Here is a 22,013-nt window from a genome sequence, read left to right on the forward strand (position 1 = left end):
TCCAGAACTTCAGACCTCTGTCTGGACAACAGCAGCTCATCCCCAAGAGCCTAGAAGCTGTCATTGTTGTTGCAGGGGATGCTGGAAAAATGACTATTAAAAGTTTAGCATGTTAGTTGCGAAGTCGTGTCCGACCCATCGCGACCCCATGGACAACATTCCTCCAGGCCTTCCTGTCCTCCACCAGTTTAACTTAAGCTCACAAGTTTAGCATAATGTTGGAGAAATTTGTGCACCTGACCTATCTCCCCCTTTATATTTCCAGTTAAGCTGAGAGATCACTAATACTCTCCTTGGTAGAAATGGGCCATTTGCTACTACTTTGTGCACTTCCCCAAACTTTCTTTTTGGAATTTCCTTCTAAGGAATTGAGGCTGTAATCCTATCCCATTTATCTGAAAGTAACCCTTATTCCACTGAGTAACTCTCAATAGAACCTTACTTCTGAGTAGGCGTATATAGAACTCCACTGTAAATCAGTAAACTGCACAGACTTGTAAATATGAACCATGGCTGCCTCCTCTTCCCTTTCCTTTTTTTCAGATAAACAATGCACCAAGTTCTACCATCCACACACAGCAACTGTCCTCCCTAATAATATATGTCATGGTAATGTTTGTTGGTGTAAAGTAGGTAAGAAACAGTAGGGAGAGAAGGTGCTGCTCCTGCTCACCCAAGTTCAGATGTGTTGCGTTTGGAGGTTGCAACTTGGAGTAACATGGAATTTCCTATCCCTGGTTCTGTGTGCTTAATCCAGGTTGTATCTATTACCTGTAGAGTGGTTTGGGGTATGTATTAATTAACCTTGCAAATTATGAGTATAGCCATTGACACTAACATTGACAGGCGAGTGGCCCCAGTGGAACAGTTTAAGTAAAAGGGAGCCCATCTCAAAGATGCTTTTTGGTCATTTTAGTAAATGGAATTTCTCTTGCAACAGCAGGGATGACACCCCACCCCCCATCCCCCCAAAAACAAAACAAAACGCAGTGACTGAAAATGCACATTTCCCACATAGACTAAAATGTGGAAATTCACTTGAGGGGGAAATTCACTTGATCTGTGTACTTTGGAGGGATTTTCAAGAATTTGCAAATTTGCTTAGGAACAGATTTGTAAAGAATCTAACTCGTCAATGAGGGACAACAGAATGACAACTGACAATCACAGATTCACCTGACAATCTCTGACATGGAGATAGAATGGATTTTACAATATCTGTCCATACCTACTTGGAAAAGGAGAATCACAGAATTCAAGCAAGTGCTAGTACGCCAAGGTCTCTGTGTCTGCATGGTGTGAATCAGGCCATCTGAGTCCTATGGAAGAAGTTTACAGAGCAACTCATGGTACCACAGAGATCTAAACAAAACAGTCTAATAATCACTACTGGGGACTGAAAGCCTATAAACACCAGATTCTGCCCTGCATCTGTGTACCTTCAAATTGGCTACCCAGTGATCACTTTATCACATCTGAATTAGTTAGCATAAAGTATCACAGGAATATCTTCCATTCCTAATTATTTTCCTCTCTGTCCCAAAGAAAGCTGTTGTGTACAGAAGGAGTCCATCAGTTTGCAGCAACGAGTCAAGGCAGCCTGTAAATCAGAAGTGAACTATGGTAAGTACCATTTAAACTGAGCAATTGTATAAATCTGGAAGGAGCAGTTTGTCCAGCCAAGACATTTGCACTATTCCTAGTGAACATTCATTAGTATCCAAAATTGACATATAGGATGGCCATCTCTTATTACTGTATGGCAAGCACACTTTTCTCCACATGATGCTACACAATTCGTCCTTGCTGTTTTTCAATGCAGTAACTATATTGTGAATTGTTGCCATATATTGTACTCCAGATGCAGCACAAAAAGCACATGCAATTCTAGAATTAGGTATGGATTGATGAGCAGATTCTAAATTCTTCACTGCCAAAACAAAGTAAAGTTTTAAGTCTGTGTACAGGACAGACTAAATGTGGCCACACTAACAAACCATAGTTCATTAATCATGAGCAGTCCAGAAAAAGAAACCATTGTTGGACTGTAAATTCTGGGTCATCTAAACCATGGATTGTCATTATGTGCAAACACAGAACCATGAGTGGTTTCTACAGACCACAGAGATGGCAGACAAGAGCAGTCCAGACAAGCCATACTGGTACTACAAGGACACAAAAACATTTGGAATACTGGAAGGGAGTGAACAAAGGAGGATAGAAATCAGACAGAAGCAGGGACTAAGAAACAAAGTCCAGTTAGTTCAATCATCTGCCAGACTCTTCCTGGTTAAGGCAACAAACTGTGGATTAAATAAACCATGGGTACATGTTTAATGTAAACCAGGCCAATGGTTGCATTAAAATGCATATATTTAAAACATGCACATTAATTCTGCATTATACAAAATGCAGTACCCATTTCCCTGTGGATTTAGTTTAATTACATGCTCATGCAGAAAAGCAACAGAATAAGCCTGATCACAGAACAATGCCATTCTTGGTGAAATCAAAACTGACAGATCCATCTCTGATCCCAAGTCCCATTGTTTTCAGTGGGGCTTAGTCACAGATAGGTGTGCACAGGATAGCAGTTCAAGTCTGCTTGTTAAACTGTGGAGGCCTTCATAGGTGAAAGAACGCAACCATCCTAATACTTTTTCTCTGTTTTTTAAGTGTACAAAACCAGAATGATTGAAACAGAAGAAATAAACAGCTACAAGTACTTCATCATGGAAGTTCTGGAATTTTTTAAAGCACGTAAGATTTCCCTCCTGAGAAGAAAATTAATCCTTGAATACAAATGCAAGAGGAAGTTCTCCTTTATCTTGTGCAGGGCATTCCAGCACCTTGTGTTTAGCCTCTTCTTCTAGGCCCTGCCTCCTACTTGATCATATTGATTCTTTCCAGGAAGTGGGGTTACCCTGCCCTCTCAGGTAAGGCCCTCCCTAGTCACGGGTATGACAAGGTCCCTGCTGAGTTTAGCAGGCTCAGCAACTGTTTAACTCATACACCTCAACAGAAAGAAGAAGAAAACTATTTTCTCTCATCTTGCCAACTTCCAAATACATGTGGTTATGGACAAAAATAAGATTCACAAGAGATAGAGAATCAACACCTTCTTGGAATGGCTGATTGGTAACACCCCATCCCCAACATCCATGCTGTGAGTGCTTGAGTGAGACATCCAGCCAGCAGAGCAAGCATGAGCCGATGGGACATGCAAGCTCAACCCAGATCAAGCAACCTGCAGCACCAGATTAGAAAGGTTTGAGCAAGTTCCTTTTCTTCCACTCTGCTCACCCCCCATGCCTTTTCTGACCTAGCTGCCAAAACTTTAGATGCACATTAAAAGGGGGTTTGCCAGGTCTTTAGGAATTTTTGGACTGTGACATATATAGCCTTGTGTCCCATCTAAGTGTCAAAACTCCTTTTCCCAGAAAAAAAATAGGATGCACTTTCTCAAGCAGCTAGAGTCTACAGAAACAGTGCAAAATGTACACCGCACTGAGCATTGTTGAGGGGGGAGAAGATGAGGAGCTCACTGCAGAGGAGGAATAAATCACACCTTTTTGCAAGCAAAGATCACTCATGCTTTATCATTTTGCATTTTGACTATTGCCAACAGAAAGCAAAGGGGAACAAGCTATTTGAAATCTCTTTGGGTCAATGTCCAGGGTTGGTACCTGCTGTTACTACCCACCCAAACATTGGTGCAGCAGTTTCTACCCTTGCACAACTGCAAACCTCCATACTCAGTTGGAGTGGCTAAAAGAAGGAAACAGAAAGAAAAAAAGAGCCCAGTTAGGTGCATTATGTCTGAATATTTTTTTAGCAATCCGCTAGCTACTGACAGTCCTTCCAAGGTGCTGCATGGGCACTTTGAAGGTGCTTTCAGTGGCTTTCAGTTGGCCATCAGTGGATTTTGTAATCTTCTGCCGGGGGAAAGGATAAACAAGAAACACGGGATAAACGGGAAAGTTTGGGAACACATGACAGGGCAGCAATCCACAAAGGGTTTTTGTGTGGTGTGAACCCAGTCAGGAGTACTTTTGGTTGCTGAGTGAACCACCAACCCATGAAGACTTAGCATGATGTCCAGTAAGAAGCTGCCTATGGTGTTTTCCTTCTTTTCTAGCAATCTTTAAAATCGATGCAGGAATCAAAATTGGTTTTCGACATTCATGATATAATGGTGCCTGAATATGTGTGTCAACTTTGATTCCATATTTTGCATTTTCTTCTGCTCCCCTTTGAAAATGGCTTGAAGAGAAAATATGCAAAACTGATGTGTAGAATTTGTCCTGAACGTGTTCAACAGATTTATTGCTGAACAAATAAAACACTGAATGACCCAGTTAAGTCAAAGGCACATTTTGTTTCTCCAGTGAAATAAAATACATGGACTTGTTCTTCTAGACAGCAACTTTTATATTATTAAACTAATACAATAATACTGTTAATTATCATTAGTTTTCCAATCTATGAATCAATGGATTAAAAATGGATTAATTTGCATTCTATGAAAGCCTTATATAGGTTTATGGTCTTTGGATGGTGTTTTTATGTTTTGAGATATTGAAGGAGATCTAAAACCTGTCAGTTTAATCATCCAGAGCTACTATGCACTGTTAGAAGGAAAATAGTCTTTGAAAGCTGTCTTTCAATCCTAATGTCACTGTTTAAAATAGCTGCTCCCCTTCAAGAAGCTTTTCAACACATTTACCAATTTAACTAGTTAAAGATTATTGATTCAAATACCCGTTAATGCTTTGTCCAATTCATCCAGGGGATGACATAAATCCACATGGCAACTGGATCCACAAATTTATCAGTCCCATGAAATGCAAGGAATCTTTGCATCTGGAAGAGAACAAGGACTATCTGATTTGGGGTCTTGGCAGTGATACGTGGCATACAAACAATGAGTATGTATTTACGCATAGCTAGGGTTGACCATACCATGACAAAAAGATCACTGTACACATACTTAGCAGGCTGTTGTGAACATCTACATGGTTCCCACATAGCTCCAGAAAAACACAACCAGCTGATACAGCTTTGCAGAATGTCCACATACTTGCAACATAAAGTGTGACAAAATGAGTTGCTATTTCTTAGCCAGTCTCTTTGGAAGATTGATTCTTAAGTTCACCATCCTTGAGAGAAAGTATAGATTAATCATAACTTTATTTAGGGTGACTTGAACATACAGCATGCTTAAGCGCCACATAGCAGGGAGATATCTTGGCCTCAGTGGTTGGGTGATCATAAGATGCTCTGACTAAGAACCTTTAGAGCAGGGGTATCCAGCCTTTTGGCTTCTCTGGGTCACATTGAAAGAAGAAGAATGGTCTTGGGCCACACATTAAATACACAAACGAAAACTGATGAGCAAAAAGAAAAAAAGGTCTGTGCATAACTTTTGTGATATCCACCACCACAGAGAAGCAAAAAAGTCCTCACATAATAATCCTAAGAGAGCATGCATACGCTTATTTTATATGACATTGTGGCATGACATTGTCATCTACAAAACTCAAGAACTGCACAATCAAGTTACCCCAAAATAGCAAAAAAAACCCCCAGCCTCATAATGTTTTAAGTAAGTTTATGATTTTGTGTTGGGCCGCATTCATAGCCATCCTGGGCCACATGCGAATGGACACCCCTGCTTTAGAGGGGCATTTCATTCCCTTCAGGCTGCATCTTCCTAATCTTACGTATAGGAGGCAGCATGTATTTCTGTACACACCAGGCAAAATCATGAGGCTGTTTGTCAACACCTGAGAAAATTATGCTTCCTGTGATGCTAAGTATATACATGGCCAAACCTCCCCTCTTACATTTTCAGGCTCAACTACTACATTACTAAGGACACCTGGATCGAGAAATGGCCAGACCAGAAGGAATGCCAGGAAGAGGAATATCAAGCCCTGTGCAATGACCTGGTTGAGTTCTCCAGTATAATGACCTTTTCTGGCTGTCAGGGCTAATTTTGCTAGCGAACAAAGGTGGGTTTGAGCCAATGTGCAAAAGAATGTATCTCCCACAAAGAGCTTCTAACAGCTGTTCTATTCTTATCCCAGCATAATGTTCATAAAATAAATGAAGACTCGATTTCTTTGTGACATCTTGTGTATATTATTAACTAATGGCCTCTCACCATCCCCCTGAACATCTTTAGTGTACACCGCTAAAGTTTCCTGGAGAGAGCAATGGATGATTAAGCCAGTCTTAAATCTGTGTCAAAGGGCTAGAGGACAAATGCAGTTTCAACTTTTTGCTTCATGTGTGGAAATTGTGGCAGCACATGGCTTATTTCTGTTTCATTTGTAATTTACATTTTAGTGTACTTATTTTATATTCCAATTAAATATCTCAATGTGTTAGTGTCCATAGGTGGTAAGATTCTATAACAGATCAAGGGTCCATTATCTTGTTTCCAAGGCACACAAAATCATGTGTCTCTAGCACAACAATGTACCACATTTTTTTCTTTTCAACTGTATTGGAAATTTTAGCAAAAAAAAAAAATAAGACAGGACCCAAAACTCAAAGGTTTAAAACAGGTGGAGAAGAATATAAAATAAAATGCTATGCTGATGACATAGTTTTGACCATTCTAGATCCACATCAATCCATACAGATTATAATGGAGCACGTTGAAAAATTTGGACTTTATTCAGGCCATATGATCAATAAGAAAAAAACAAAAAATATACTAAAATTTGTAACAAAGCAGGAAGAAGAAAGTATAAAAAAATTCAGGAAGTGAAATAACTTCAAACCTAGTTAAACACTGTGATGTTAGGGATAAACATCATGGGACATAATGACACACTATTTCAAAACAATTATCAAATAACGTGGATGAAGACCAAAAAGACTTACAAAAATGGACTGAACTAAAAGCATGAAAAGAATTTCATGAATGTAAAGATGAATGTACTACCTAAACTGAATGTTCTTTTTCAGAAGATACCAATTGCCATACTGGGAAAAGCTCTCCAGTATTGGCAGAGACAATTAAATATTTTTATTTGGAATGACAAGAAGCCAAGGATTAGATTTAAAATCCTTCAGGATGCAAAGGAGAGAAGAGGCCTTGCAGTACTTAATTTGAAGCTATATTATTATGCAGAAGGCCTGATTTATATCACAGATTGGATTATAAATGCTAATGACAGGGGAGTGAAGTTAGAAATAGCTGATCTTGAAGATGGAATACATAATCTTCTATGGGTTAGAGAAGCAGTTAAAAAGGCCCTGATATCAAACAATAACCATGTATTAAGAGATGGCCTAATACAAAATTTGGTCTTCCATGAGTGAAAAAAAATATCCCTCCAGCCTCTCCTCTGCTGTCCCCATTTGAAGCACATGTAATTAGATGTTTCCATTTGTGGAGAATGTATTGTATTGCACAAATGCATTTTGATTGATTGATTTATTTAAAACATTTCTATGCTGTCCTTTGCATAGCCTCAGAATGCCTCAAAACAAAATAAATAACTATATAAAATACAATTAAAATTCAATAATAAACAATTAAACATTCAATCAAACCAATTCAAAATTAAAAGAAGAAAAGAGAAAGGAGATGCAACTGATTAATATTTCTTATTAAAATTATTAATTTAATTATTTAAATGATGAGTAAATAAAAAGGTCTTTACCTGGCTTTGGAAAGAGTAGAGAGTCGGCACCAGGCAGACCTCTCCGGGGAGCATATTCCATAGTTTGGGTGCCACTGCTGTGAAGGCCCTCCTCCAAGTAGTTACCTTCTGTACCTCCTTCAAAGAGGGTTCCCGGAGCAAGGCCTCCCCTGCCAATCTTAAAGGGCGTGGGGGGATATAGGGAAAGAGACGTTCCTTCAGGTATCCTGGTCCCAAGCTGTTTAGGACTTTATAAGTTAGCACTAGCACCTTGAATTGGGCTCGGCCTTCATTTGGGAGCCAGTGAAGCTGATAGAGGACCAGCGTTATAGAAGAATAACGGCTGGCCATCAACAACCTGGCAGTTCTATTTTGTTCCAATTCAAGTATCCAGACCATTTTTATGGGCAGCCCCACATAGAGCGCATTACAGTAATCCAACCGGGAGGTTACCAGAGCATGTGTCACCATTGCTAGGCAGTGCTTGTCCAGGTAAGGGCGCAGCTGTTGGATCAACAGAAGCTGAAGGAAGGCGCTCCTCACCTAGGCCACCAGGGACAGCTCCGGGTTGAGGAGCACTCCTAGGCTGCAGACCCTGTCGTTTAGAGGGAGTGCAACCCCGCCCAGGACAGGACCAAAATCACTTACCTGAAAACCCGAACTGCCCACCAAAAGGACCTCTGTTTAATCTGGATTGAGTCTCAGTTTGTTGGCCCTCATCCAGCCCATTACCTCGGCCAGGCACTGGTTCAGGACAGCCACTGCCTCACCTGGAGTAGATGTAAATGAGAGGTAGAGCTGGGTGTCATTGGCATACTGATGACTCCTCAGCCCAAACCTCCTGATGACCTCTCCCAGTGGTTTCATGTTAAAAAGCATGGGTGACAAAATAGAGCCCTGCGGTACTCCATGACAAAGCTGCCATGATGCAGAGCTATAGTCCCCCAGCACCACCTTCTGAAATTGACTGGCCAAATAGGAGCAGAACCACTGCCATGCAGAGCCTTCTACTCTTAACTCAGCCAGCCTATCCAGAAGGATACTATGGCCGATAGTATCGAAAGCTGCTGAGAAGTCCAGGAGAACCAAGTCCAGGAACACACTTCCCCTGTCCCTCTCCCTGCACAGGTCATCATACAGGGTGACCAAGGCAGATTCAATACCATAACCGAGTCTGAAGCCAGACTGAAATGGGTCTAGATAATCCGTATCATCCAAGAGTGCCTGGAGTTGTCCTGCCACCACCAGCTCAAACACCTTGCCCAAAAACCGGATGTTGGTCACTGGTCTATAATTGGTGGCCACCTCTGGGTCCAGGGACACCTTCTTCAGGATGGGTCTGATCACCACATCCTTTAAAGGGGCAGGGACCCAGCCCTCCCTCAGTGAGGCCTTAATAACCTCCTGGACCAGGGATCGATGCCGTGACTGGCTTTTGCAAGTAGCCAAGAAGGGCAAGGGCTGAGTAAACAGGTGGTTGGGCACTCGTACCATGCCAAGCATCTTCTCCACTTCCTCAGGCCGCAATAACTGAAACTCGTCCAACAGTATGGTATAGTCTTTAATATTAACTAATGTACACATTCTTTTAAAGTGTTTTCTTGCTTCATGGCAATTAAGAAAAGGCCAACATAAATTGATTTTCTGCACCCGTTTGACAGCTGTTGTTGTTATATGTAGTCACGTCCTCTCCAACTTATGGCAACTTTATTAATGAATGCCATCCAAAATGTCCCGTCCTTGACTGTCCCACTCAGTTCTTGTAAACCCAAGGCTGTGGCTTCCTTCATGGAATCAACCTCTTACTTGGTCTTCCTCATCTTCCTCTGCCTATGACTTTCCCTAGCATTTTTGTCTTCTCATGATGTGTGCAAAGGATGGCAGCCTCAGTTTCATTATTTTTGCTTCCATGGAAAGTCCCAACTTTATTTGATCCTGGACCCACTTGTTTGTCTTTCTGTCCACCCAGGGTATTTGCAAACCTTTCCTTTAGCAACACATTTTGAACACATCTTGTTTGTCTCAGCTTTCTTCATTGTCCAGCTTCCAAATACAAATACAAGAATTCAATAGCGTGGATGATTTTGGCCCTGGCCTCCAATGAAACATCCTTTCACATGATAATATTTTCTAGTTCCTTCATGGCTCCCTTTCAAACTCTCAATCTTTTAATTTCTTGGCTGCAGTCTCCCCTTGAACTGATTATTGAGCCATGGAATGCAAAATCTTTCACAATTTCAGTTTCTTCATTGTTGACATTAAAGTTGTGTAATTCTTCTGTAGTCATGTTTTTTGTTTCCTTGATGTTCAGCTGCAGTCCTGCTTTTACAGGAAAATTTTCAATTTGTTGTTGCCGTGGTATTATCTACATATCTTACATTTTTATAGCTAAAAGCCTGATTGGAAAGATATACATTACCTCCTGTAAATACAATGAATTAATAATCTTAAAACACTTTCAGTATTTGAACAGGTAGAAGATAGAAACCACCTTCAAATATTTGGTCTACTTTGAAGTTCACTAATTAAGATTATGTGAGGACTTTTTTGCTTATCTGTGGTGGCAGATATCACAAAAATTATGCACAGACTTTTTTTTTTTTTTTTTTTGCTTATCAGCTTTTGTTAGTGTTTGTGTATTTAATGTGTGGCCCAAGACATTTTTTTTTCCCTTCCAATGCGGCCCAGAGATGCCAAAAGGTTGGACACCCCTGCCCTAGGACATGCAAATGGTAAAGTAAAGACTCTGAGAGACTTAAGAAGTCATCCTCCACCCTGCCTAAAGAAACAGAGACTGGTCCCACAGTGGCCATTGTACCTAGGCCCAAACTAGTGGCAAAAAAGTTGTTGTGTTGCTAGGTTCACCCCTGTCAGTGCCATTACACACACACACAGCTACCTTCTCTTCCAGGCAAATCCCTTTGCTTTATGTATTTGAGAAACTCCATGCCTTAAGGCTATAGAGTGCTTTTAGACACGGACGCTGATCTGGAGACATGGAGGCAGGCCACTTTGTAGTTGTGAGCCTGAGGCTGCTCTGCAGGGGTCCTCAGGCAACATGCCATGCACGACAAGTGTTGAATGGTAGTCATATATTTTAAACATGTCTGTTATGAAAGGAAGCAAGTTTGCATTATTTCATTTAATTCTTGTAATGAAGTGCACATATAAAGAAAAACAGCCATACACCAACTGAGGCTGTCATAAGAACTCACTATCTGGATCTTTGCAACCCTGCTAGGCCAGTATTGCAAAATGACTGAAGTTCATCTGGAGCACTTAAAAGTTGGCTTGTTGTTTAAAGAGAATAAATACAGTGGTACCTCAGTTCATGAACTTAATTCGTTCCACAATTCTGGTCACGAACCGAATTGGTTGCAAACTGAGTCAAATTTCCCCATAAGGTTCAGTGTAAATAAGGTTACTCCGTTCTGAACCATATGTGTATTTTTTTAACCACAAAAATATGAAACAAAGTACAGTACAGTATGAAGAGAGAGAACACTAACCTTGCTTGAGGTGACTTCTGGCATGGAGGACAGGAAGGTGGGTGGGGAGGAGGTTATTGTTTGGAGGGAGAGTCTGAGACCGTGATCTCGACTAGAGGAAGCCATGACCACGTGTCAGAGCAGGGAAGATGGCCGTGTTCGTGTTCATGGGAACACGATCGTGACCATCTTCCCCACACGAAAGCAGCCATCTTTCCCGCTCGAATGCACTCTGACACGTGGTCGCAGTGTGGGGAAGATGGCTGCGATTGTGTTCCGATGTGGAGTTTGTGAATGGAAGCAAAATTTTGCCATACTTTCTGTTCATGAACCAAATTGTTCACAAACAGAAGCGTTCATGAACAGAGGTATTACTGTACAATTTAGTCATATTTTGGTCATTCAAGGGTATATCTATAGCTGCTGTTGCTTCATTTAGTTTTGACAGCAGAGAAAGAGTGACTCTAGGTAAAAAGAAGTCTCAAATGGGACCTTGGTTGTCTTTACACATCCTCTTTACCTCTCACCCATCATTTTGTTTGATCTTACTGTGTGAATTCCTGGTGCCAAGGTTTTTATATGACTATTTGCAGAAGCTGTCCCTTTCTGTCAAAGAAAGCTCATGCAGTCCTCCTTTCATTACAATCTACCAAATTCCCAATAGGGGCATTTTCTCTGTATGGGGAAAATATTTGTATCAGCTCTTAAGGGTGTTGGGGCAGCATCTAGCAGTGTGCTAACTGGTTGCTTCACCATTTTAAATGTACCAGTTTGTTTCATTTTATACCATACCTTCTTCCAAGGAACAGCAAGCATGGCTCCTCACTCTTCATTTTCTTCTCACAACAACCCTGTGAAGTAGATTAATCTGAGAGTTACTGCCTGTCTCAAAGTCACCCAGTGAACTTCAGGAATTTGAAGCAGATGTCTTCAGTCTTAATCTGATATTCCAACACTAGACTACCCAGGCTTTCTTTTACTACCATATATTTATTTTATAGTGTACGTATATTTTAAAATCTATTTGTTCTACCTCTGCAATGGTTTTGAGTACAGGTACTTTGTTTGTTTTGCTTATCAGTCCAGTGCATGTCCAGTGGGCAGTCAAGGTAAATAATCCTGCTGGCATGAAGGGGCAAAAGATGAGTTACTGCTTCAAACATTGCAGGGTAGGAACACTATGTTTCTTTTTTGCATAAGTCAACACTTTTCTACTGGAAAAATGTGTATTATCTTCTTATTTAGGAGGAAAAAAGGGACAAATCTGATCAAATATAGGTTAGAGTCCATTTTAGCAGCTACCCTGAGGCCATGATGTTTTGCTCCTCTGCCCTCATCATATCTGCAGTGCTGTCTGGAGGATCTAATCAAATCCCAAAGAGGTCACAAATTATCTTGAAGTCCAACTTCATGTGAAAAAAGCTTGAAAAAGACACATTTAATCTGTCAGAAGACAATATGTGTATTATTCCTGTGAGTCCGAAGATATATCTATGTAAATTTGAGGACCTCATTGTGTGTACTTAAAATGTGTAGATAGACAAATGCATGTTTTAAGATCACAGTGGGTCTTCCACCAAGGTTCCCAGGTGTAGGAGGCTTGCAGCTAGCTATTCAAGCATTGGGAAAAGCGTTATTTTTTGTTATGTCCAGTTGATTTTCTGTTTATGTCATAGGATACAAGTAACATTAGATGGAGCCAAATTCTGTATAAAATGCACAGAGGTGCCAGTTAGATAGTGGTTTATAGATTAAACCAACTTTTGAAATCTAAAGAGTTAAATGGGAAACACTGGTTATCACTTGGTTTCCAGTAAGAGGCTTATTTTTTTGGCAACAGTATCTGGATAGAAATAACACCTGGAAATTTCCCAAAGACATGCAGTTGCAACATGTTATGTTTATTAAAGGTGCATTCCTATCAGCCTTGTGGTAAATTCACGTAAACTTCCAGCCTCCTTCCCCCACCCCTAATGCTCCTTTTCCCTTCACCAAGGCACATTTCTGCTCTCAAAGAAGCAGCCTGTGTGATTCTTTCCATACCTCCTATACCTATGTTTTACCCACTTCTTCTAAGTATCCCAGGATGAGTACAGCCCAAAATCAGAAAATCCACAGTATAGCAGTAGTATCTTCTCAGGTATAGCACAGGCAGAGCTTCCTGTGCTTCTCAAGGATTCATTTCCACCCCTGTGTAAAATGAAAGAGGAAATATATGTTTCTACATTCCCATTGAAATAACAGAGAATGATTTGGCACTGTATCAGTTGGCCATGACTTTATTATTATTATTATTATTATTATTATTATTATTATTATTATTATTACATTTCTATGCCGCCCCTTGCCGAAACCTCGGGGCGGCTTACAACATGATAAAATACATTGAAATACAATAGTACATAATAAATTACCATTAAATATAAAAATACAAAAAATACATTGATTTACAAATATAAAATTAAAATTATCAGTATAAAATAAAAATATAGGGGGAGAAAGAGAAGGAAGAAGAAGTTGCCCTGGCCAGATCATATGTTTTAACAATTGAAATGATGTTTAAATAAAAAGGTCTCTACCTGGCGCCGAAAAACCAGTAACGACGGTGCCAGGCGGACCTCTTTGGGGAGTGAATTCCATAGGTTGGGCGCCACTTTAAACAGAGCAATTGGTTCACATGAAAACTCATACAGGAGGTCATGAGCAATATGTCAGTTTCTTGCTGCAATGATAGGTAGGAACATAGGAAGCTGCCATATTTTGAGTCAGGCCATTGCTCCCTCTGTCTCAATATGGGAAATAGGGGTAGCAGTTATTTGTATTTAACCATGCATAGCTATCAGCTTGGACTCGCAGCAGGTCTCTAGCATTTTAGGAGCGAGTTCTTTCCAGCCCTACTGCATATACTAGAGATAGGGCTGAATCTTTCTCATGCAAAGCATGGACTCTGCCACTGAGCCCTCCAAAGCAATCCCCAGGACAATGTTCACCTGAACAACAGTGCTATTAACGTGATACTTTTTTGCAGATACATATGCATAAGATGCATCAGATACTCATACTTTTTGTCAAGATCAGGGCCTGAATAACTCTGCAAGTGCTTGCAGAACCAGGAGTGCCTTTCTGGACACTCACAAGGAGCACCTGCGGAGCAATTATGCAGTGCAGCTGGAGACCCTGAAGGCCAGCATAAAAGGCTCCCCTGCACTGCTGCTTCTTGCCGAAGCAATGCAAGTGTTCTGGTGACTTCTTGTGCTCTGGCCCCTGCTTTGCTATGCCTTGTTCCAGTTCATTCCTGTCGTGTTCAAGTCTTGCTCGTTTGTTCCTGCCTCGTTCAAGTTGTTGCTGCCTCACTCCGGCCAGTGCCCTTCCCGCTCTTGCTGTCTTTCCTCTGAGTAGATCCTGCCTCACTCCAGCCTGCTACAACCCTCGCATCAATGTCTCTCAGGCAAACTGACTTTGGAACTATGCTCTGACTCTCTTTCAGCCTGTCTGTGTGTGCCAAACTCAGACTGCTTTCATCCACACCTTTGACCCAAACCCACTGACTTGCTCCAAGCCTCTGGCCTGTAGTGGGCTCCAGACGCAGCTCGAGCTTGTGCCCTGGACCTGGTGTTCTGCCCCTCCTTGCTGCTGCCCATGGCCCGGCCCTCACACCCTTCAGCCAGTCAGTCAGTCACTGCAATAGCACATCGTGCACACTGATATTTTACATCTCTGTATTAGAGTTTCAGCTTCTTCACAATTCACACCATCTCCAAATACAGCATATTGCTGATTTGGCTTTTGCCTGAATAAATGTGTATAGGCTTGCTTGGTCAGAATCAGTCACATGGAATGAAAACTTTTTGTCTTTCAAGCTCCCCAGGGAATGGAGGGAATTCTGTAATTTTCGCTGATGAGAAGGAGCTGACTTTGGTATTTACCCAACTCACTTTAGAAGCAAGGACCAAGCTAGGGCCTCAGTACTCAGATAGGCACATAAGGAGGCAGGGAGGCCTCTAAATTTGAATCCTAGGCTAAGCTGTATTTTTTGTGAGCCACCCCGAGGCTTTGTTGCGATGGGGGCGGCATAGAAATGTTTTAAATAAATAAATATTTTAATACACTCCTGTTGCTTGCTCACCCAGCCCAAAAAATGTACAGGCAGGGGCTGATACAGAGGCTATGCTCCAGGCCAGAAAACTACTCCTTTAAGAGTGTCCATTCTTCAAGAAAGACCCAGAGTCTGGGAAAAGAAATCTGACTATATCAGGTTAAGAAGCTTGTTTCACCCTAGACTCTGTTGAAGGACCTCGTCTGCCTGGAGCTCTCTGCCTGCCATCCAGCCCTACCCTACCCATTTACTAAGCCACCCTTAGGCATCCACCAAACCCCTAGGCTCTTTGTCATGATCAGGATAGGACAATCTAGCTGGAAACCAATTGTGCTTTATAAGCATGGGGAAAGTGCATTCCCTCCTCTCTGCTATGGTCACATTTCCAAAAAAGACTGGACAAGAAATGGCTGAAGCTTCAAAGACAAGCATAACCTGTGGGATTCACTGAACTGCAATTTCAATGCTAATCACAGAAGGAAAGGTTGGCACATGCAACTGCGTGCTGCAACGGCAAGCCAAAGCAAACAAATGAATAGACTGTGAATAAGGATATGAGAAAGAGAGAGGAGGTTAGTCCCTTGAGCTGGAGGAGCTCGTGTGGACAACATACTTGGTTAGTCTGTATCTAGCATAGAATAGTTTAATGTTTTTCCCTTGAAGTAAAATGTTCATCTGTTTGTGCTCATTCTTTGAGCATCTGTAACGTAACTCCATTTTTTCTTTTTCCTGGTTTAGAGTCTGTCAGAAAATTGAAAAACTGCTAGGTATTGTCTTTCCTGGACATGAAAATCCATTATATGTACACAAATTGCTATGAGGTGTTGAAAAGTCTTGACACCATTCAAAAGTACATTTTGCTTTGAATTATATTTCTTAGGTTCTTATATAAAATTCCTAAACAGTATGACATTAGAATGATTTCTTGCATAATTCATTCAAAAACACTCTTACATTGCACACGAAAAAATGTGTACAACAGTCTGAAAAACTTGAACAATTTAGAAGTTTCAGTTAGGTGTTTTACATTGGTAAAAAGAGATTGCTTCATCCTATATGCCTCTATTTAACCACCAAAATTCCTTTCTCAGACTTATGTAAAATAAGCTAAAATTACTATATGGTATTGCCAATTTTCAACTAGAAAAATTTCCTGCAACTTTTTGGTAAGTTACCTTAGCCCAATACATTTTTCATCATTCTGTCAGAATTTTAGCAGAGCACTAAGCAACTGCTGTCAGACCTGAAGGAAGTAACTCAGTGACTGAGAAACAGAGAGGCAAACAACCAAGCCATGAAGCCTGTCTGAAGGAATGTGGAGGGGAGAAAAAAATAACTGGCTTGAAAGTTTGCTACTTCCTATCTCATCCTCCCAGTAGTTTTATGAGACAGGGGGTCATAGGGCAAGGTGAAGAGAGGACTGAACTAGTGAACTTGTAGTTATAAGCACGCAGGGATAATAGGTTGATGAAAATTAACTCGCACACCTTGAATAGACAATAGGCTAATTATAATGCACATGTGATGTATGTAGATGTATGTAGTGGAACGAGATGGGAGATATGAAGTAGGTGGATGGAAAGAGTGTAACCCTTGAGTACCTTACCCAGTGAGGGAAAAGAGGACTGTGGCAGCCAGGTTGAGGGGTAAAAGGGGCTGTTTTGTGTGTTTGTACTTTGGAGAGATTCTGACAGAGCGGGCTCTCTATTGCAATAAACGAAGGAAATGCCTCACTCTGTTGGTAGTCTTGGTTATTTAACGTGAGGAGAAGTATTTTCGCAGCTTTTTGCATAACAGACCCTTGTTCTTGTCATATTTCCACGTAATTGTATTTTGTCCCTACTGGTCTAGCTAAATGTCCTCCTCATTTACTGATTAACTACTGGGCTGTTTGCACTATGGCTTGACTGAACAGAAGAGGTGGGGGCTCACAGTACAAATATCTGAATTGCAACTTGTCCTCCAGGCCCTCCAGATCACCATGGAGGGGACGGCTCTCTATTTCATGGCTGCCCTGGTGGTCTCTTTCCCAGCTGCTTCTCACAGCCAGCTGTAAGTATAAGAAAATAACCATGCAGGGGCTTCTGAATTTGATGGATCCATCTTAGCACATAACTTAGGAGAAGAGAGATGGGGTGGGGAATGAGGCAAAAAACAGCTTTTCTGAGCAAAGGGCAGATTTTTTTTATTGTTTCTTTCCAAAATTTAACAAGTTTGAACCAGTCACAGACCCTCAGCCTGACCTACCTCACAGGGTTCTTGTTGTGAGGATAAAATGGACCTATATAAGTTGCCTTGGGCAGGATATACAATAAATACAATACAGTAATGATAATAATAGTAACTATTGAATATTCCTAGTACATATTCTCTACAGGGACTATGAACACCAGCACCAGAGTTGTGTAGAGTAGCAGTAATACCTCTCTCGATCTAGAAGCCACACTTCTGGCTATGCAACCAAGGGTGGCGTTCACCCTCTTGACCACCGCATCACACTGCTGACTCATGTTTAGCCTGCAGTCAACCAGCACCCTGAGGTCCCATTCACAAGTGCTGCTCTCCAGACATTTGTCACCTAACCTGTACTTATGACAGCTATTCCTATGCCCCAAATGCAAGACCTTGCACTTATCCACATTGAACGCCATCCTGTTGTCTCCTGCCCACTTCCATAGTCCGTCCAGATCCTTTTGGATCTGGAGTACCTGCTCCACAGTTGTGGCCACTGCTCCAGTTTTAGTGTAGTCTGAGAATTCAATCAGCAGGCTGTTCACCCCTTCTTCCATGTCATGAATGAAAAGATTAAACAGGATCGGCCCCAGGACAGAGCCCTGGGGGACCCTGATTCTCACTGGCCGCCATCCCGATGATTCCCTGCTAATGGTTACCTTCTACTTTCGGTCAGTCAACCATGCCCTAATCCACCGGACAGTGCTTTGGTGTATCCCAAAACTCCTCAGTTTCTCCACCAGGATATCATGGGGCACTTTGTCAAAGGCCTGCTGAAATCCAGGTATACCACTTCCACTACATCCCCTCCATCTAGCCATCTCAAAACCTTGTCATAGAATTCCACAAGTTTGTCTGGCAGGACCTGTTTTTGCAGAAGCCGTGTTGTGTGGCTGTCAGCCTCCCTTCCCTATCTAGCATCAGTAAAAGATAAAGTACTAAAAAGAAGGGTTGATACCCTTCTATGTTCACATTCCAGACTTGCCTTTCATCCCACCAAGTTTCTGTGATTCCCACCAGGTCATACCCTCCTATTCCCAGGAGAGCTTCAAGCTCTTCCTGCTTATTACCCATGCTCCTAGCATTGGTGTACCTGCACCTCAACTCCTTCCCACCTCTTCCTTTCCTTGGAGTTCCCAGTCTCCTCCTTCCTCCCATCCTCCCTGATACCTGGCCCCTCTCTGTAGGAGTCCTGTCAGTCCCTGCAGTACCTCTAAAACCCTGCTCCCAGAGCCCTGATCCTCTCCCCACCCTTGTCCAGTGCAGACACGTTACTGGGGGGCCTGAACCCCCCCTCCAGCTCAGTTTAAAGTCTTCCAGATGAAGCTCACTAGAGCATCTCCAAAGGACCTTTTCCCCATCCTCGTGAGGTGTAACCCGTCCCTTGCCAGAAGTCCATTGGCAAGTAAACGAGTGCCGTGGTTGAGCGTTCCTTCTGGCACCACACCCTAAGCCAGTCATTCACCACGGAGGCCCTCCTGTCCCTTCCTGGCCCAAATCCCCAGACAGGTAAGATTGACGAGAAGGCCACTTGGGCCTTTAGCTCCCTGAGTTTCTTCCCCAAGGCCTCGAAGTCCCTGGTGGTCCCAACCACACCCTGCCTGGCCACATCGTTTGTGCCCACATGGATCACCAGGAGCGGCTGGTGACCCCAGGAGCGAACAAGACGCTCCACTCTGTCCTTCACATGCCGGATGCATGAGCCCGGCAGGCAGCAAACCTCCCTTGTCTCCGGGTTGGGGCGGCACACTGCCACCTCAGTGCCCCTCAGCAGGGAGTCCCCAACAACAATCACCCACCGCCCGTACCTTCCCGGTGCTGGTGGGCAGCCGTGCCCTTGCCCTCGCCTCTCTCGCAGCGGCCCCCTTGCCGCCTGACGTCCCAGGCTGGGAGTCCTGCTGGTCCCCCGAGGCCTCATCAGCCCCAGCCTCCCCAAGTGGAGAGAACCTGTTTCCCAGCTCCAGATTGGTGCCAGGAGAAGGAGGAGGCCGTGTTGGCCTCCTCCTCCTGTGGGTGACATACCTCCATGTCTCCACTGCTGCTCCTCCTGTGGTCTTTCCTTCAACCCTCTGTCCAGAGGGGGGCTGCTCCAGGGGGGCCTGGAGAGCTCTCTCAGCCCTCAGGCACCTCTCCTCCTCTTCTAGCAGGATCCCCATCTTACACTGAGGGCAAGTGTATCCCTGTCTCTCCTGGGGGAGAAGGGCGAACATGTCACAGCTCTCGCAGCGGACAGCAACACCCGTGACTCCTGCCAAGGCCATCTCCTGGCCTGCCATCGGTATCCCTTCTGAGACCTTACCTTGGTCCCCTGCCTTGTCTGTCCTGCAGTTCCTCTCACTCGCCCAGTTCTCCCAGACGAAAACCCACTCGCACACACACACAAGGATAAAATAAACTTAAATTTAAATTGGAAGAAAAACAAAGCAAAGCACAGCACAAACAAAACAAACAATCAAACAAACCTCTGTGTCTCGGGGAAGGGAGTCTCTGGACATCCCGGGCCGCAGCCAAGGGCCACAGACAAGGGACGACGCCCTTCCTCTCTGCTGCTCCTGGCCCTCTGCTCCCCTGCCCAGCTCCTACCTTGCCTTCGCCAGTCCCCTGGCCACTCAGCACTCTCTCTTTTGTTGCTGCTTTGTTGTTAATTGCGAAGTCGTGTCTGACCCATCGCAACCCCATGGACAACATTCCTCCAGGACTTCCTGTCCTCCACCATCCCCTGGAGTCCACTCAAGCTCACACCAACTGCTTCAGTGACTCCATCCAGCCACCTCATTCTCTGTCGTCCCCTTCTTCTTTTGCCATCTATCATTCACAGCATTAGGCTCTTCTCCAGGGAGTCCTTCCTTCTCATTAGGTGGCCAAAGTATTTGAGTTTCATCTTCAGGATCTGGCCTTCTAAAGAGCAGTCAAGGTTGATCTCCTCTAGGACTGACCAGTTTGATCGCCTTGCTGTCCAAGGGACTCACAGGAGTCTCTGCCAGCACCACAATTCAAAGGCCTCAATTCTTCGGCGCCCAGCCTTCCTTATGGTCCAACTTTCACAGCCATACATTGTAACTGGGAAAACCATAGCCTTGACTATACGCACTTTTGTTGGTAGGGTGATGTCTCCTTTTTAGTATGCTATCTAGATTTGCCATAGCTTTCCTCCCCAGGAGCAAGCGTCTTTTAATTTCTTGGCTACAGTCACCATCTGCGGTGATCTTGGAGACCAGGAAAATAAAATCTGTCACTACCTCCATTTCTTCCCCATCTATTTGCCAGGAAGTGATAGGACCGGATGCCATGATCTTAGTTTTCCTAATGTTGAGTTTCAAGCCAACTTTTGTGCTCTCCTCCTTCACCCGCATCAAGAGGCTCTTTGTTGCTGCTTAGTCATTGTTAATTGGAAAAGGAAGTTAACAAAACAAAATTCCGAACTTCTATTAATCTAGTCCTCTATTGTTCATTAGTGCCCTTCCCCATGAGCAGAGTCCAACTAAGGTGTCAGTGTTGGAAAATAAGGAGAACTCAGAGCTTTTCTTGCTGTTCACATCAGGGTGGGATGGACATGTTTTGCGATGAGAGGCCAAGTGCTTAGTGAAACTGCTCTGCTCATTCTCATTCATTCTCAGCAGGGAGCTTCAGGAGAACCACACCACATGTAGTTTGCTTTGTAATAGTGATACGAGGCCTCAGAGAGGGAATTTGCAGGTTATATGGTTGCTAACCTTTTCCTCACCTACCAATTCTTGACAAATACCCCCAGACATTTTATGTTGCTACATCTATACTTTGAAATGGGGAAATGGGTTTGGAGTTGTTGGGAAAATTAAGATAAATCCTGGCAGAAAAATGTTGCTTATATGTGCCTTTGTGTTATAAAATCAAACCTGCACCCCTTTCTCACAAAGCACCAGCTTTCCAAGCCAGGTCACTGTTTAGTATTACTGTTGCCCTAAGAAGATGGCATTCTTAGCTAGATTGAGAAGCCTCAATAATACTGATAGTGTAGTATTATCAGCTGTAGGAAAACTGAAATAATATTGTTCATTTGTTTCTGAATGTGCCCTAACATCTAGTGCCACAGAGGCAAGCCTCTGCTGAGTTTGTTTGTCAAATCAGACTTCCTGAAGGATTCCTCCATCAGACACATTTGCATGTTTAAACAGACAGACTTGCTGAACTGTCAAGAATTTGCTAGACTGATCTATCAATACAGCAATTACTAATGTTTTCCATACTATTGTTACCAGTATTTCTGATCTGCTTAGAACATTATGTCATGCCTAAAGACATCAGGATGCTATTGTACTAAGATTATCTGGAAACTTGACACTCTGCATTGGTGTACGTGACTAGCAGGTTGTGAAAGTGTCTGTACATGGGCTGCGATTTTGTAGTTGGCAGTGAGAACCACCACAGGGAAGCATGCAGTCATAAGTAACTGCAGGAGTCCTGGGTGATCTTTCAATAAAACTGCTGAGGTTCAAGGCGAAAGGGGCCTTTCCTGACTGAACCTGGCTTTCTTTGTTGTGCCTGCCATTGAGGCTTTCC

The 22,013-nt window shown here is 42.9% G+C and overlaps 2 protein-coding genes across 5 annotated transcripts in view; both read left to right on the forward strand.

Moving 5' to 3' along the window:
- The window catches only part of LOC123030055 (venom factor-like), a 127,265-nt gene extending 112,107 nt beyond the window's left edge, over positions 1–15,158 (forward strand). The window contains exons 35-40 of one of the 4 annotated variants that reach the window (XM_044443619.1): positions 544–633; positions 1,546–1,623; positions 2,677–2,760; positions 4,790–4,928; positions 5,855–6,014; positions 14,634–15,158. In XM_044443619.1, the coding sequence (XP_044299554.1) occupies positions 544–633; positions 1,546–1,623; positions 2,677–2,760; positions 4,790–4,928; positions 5,855–5,996 (533 nt within the window). In that variant the 3' untranslated portion in view covers positions 5,997–6,014; positions 14,634–15,158. Of the gene's footprint in view, positions 1–543; positions 634–1,545; positions 1,624–2,676; positions 2,761–4,789; positions 4,929–5,854; positions 6,538–6,978; positions 7,379–12,227; positions 12,306–14,633 lie in introns of those variants that run through there. The other 3 variants (XM_044443621.1, XM_044443620.1, XM_044443618.1) reach the window with 3 other exon arrangements.
- Positions 15,159–17,187: 2,029 nt separating this feature from the next.
- The window catches only part of LOC123030054 (A.superbus venom factor 1-like), a 126,948-nt gene continuing 122,122 nt past the window's right edge, over positions 17,188–22,013 (forward strand). The window contains exon 1 of the mRNA XM_044443616.1: positions 17,188–17,294. Coding sequence (XP_044299551.1) covers positions 17,224–17,294 — 71 coding nt within the window. The 5' untranslated portion in view covers positions 17,188–17,223. The remainder of the gene's footprint in view (positions 17,295–22,013) is intronic.

Source organism: Varanus komodoensis, unplaced genomic scaffold, assembly GCF_004798865.1.
Source record: "Varanus komodoensis strain SLA01 unplaced genomic scaffold, ASM479886v1 scaffold42, whole genome shotgun sequence".
NCBI lineage: Eukaryota > Metazoa > Chordata > Lepidosauria > Squamata > Varanidae > Varanus > Varanus komodoensis.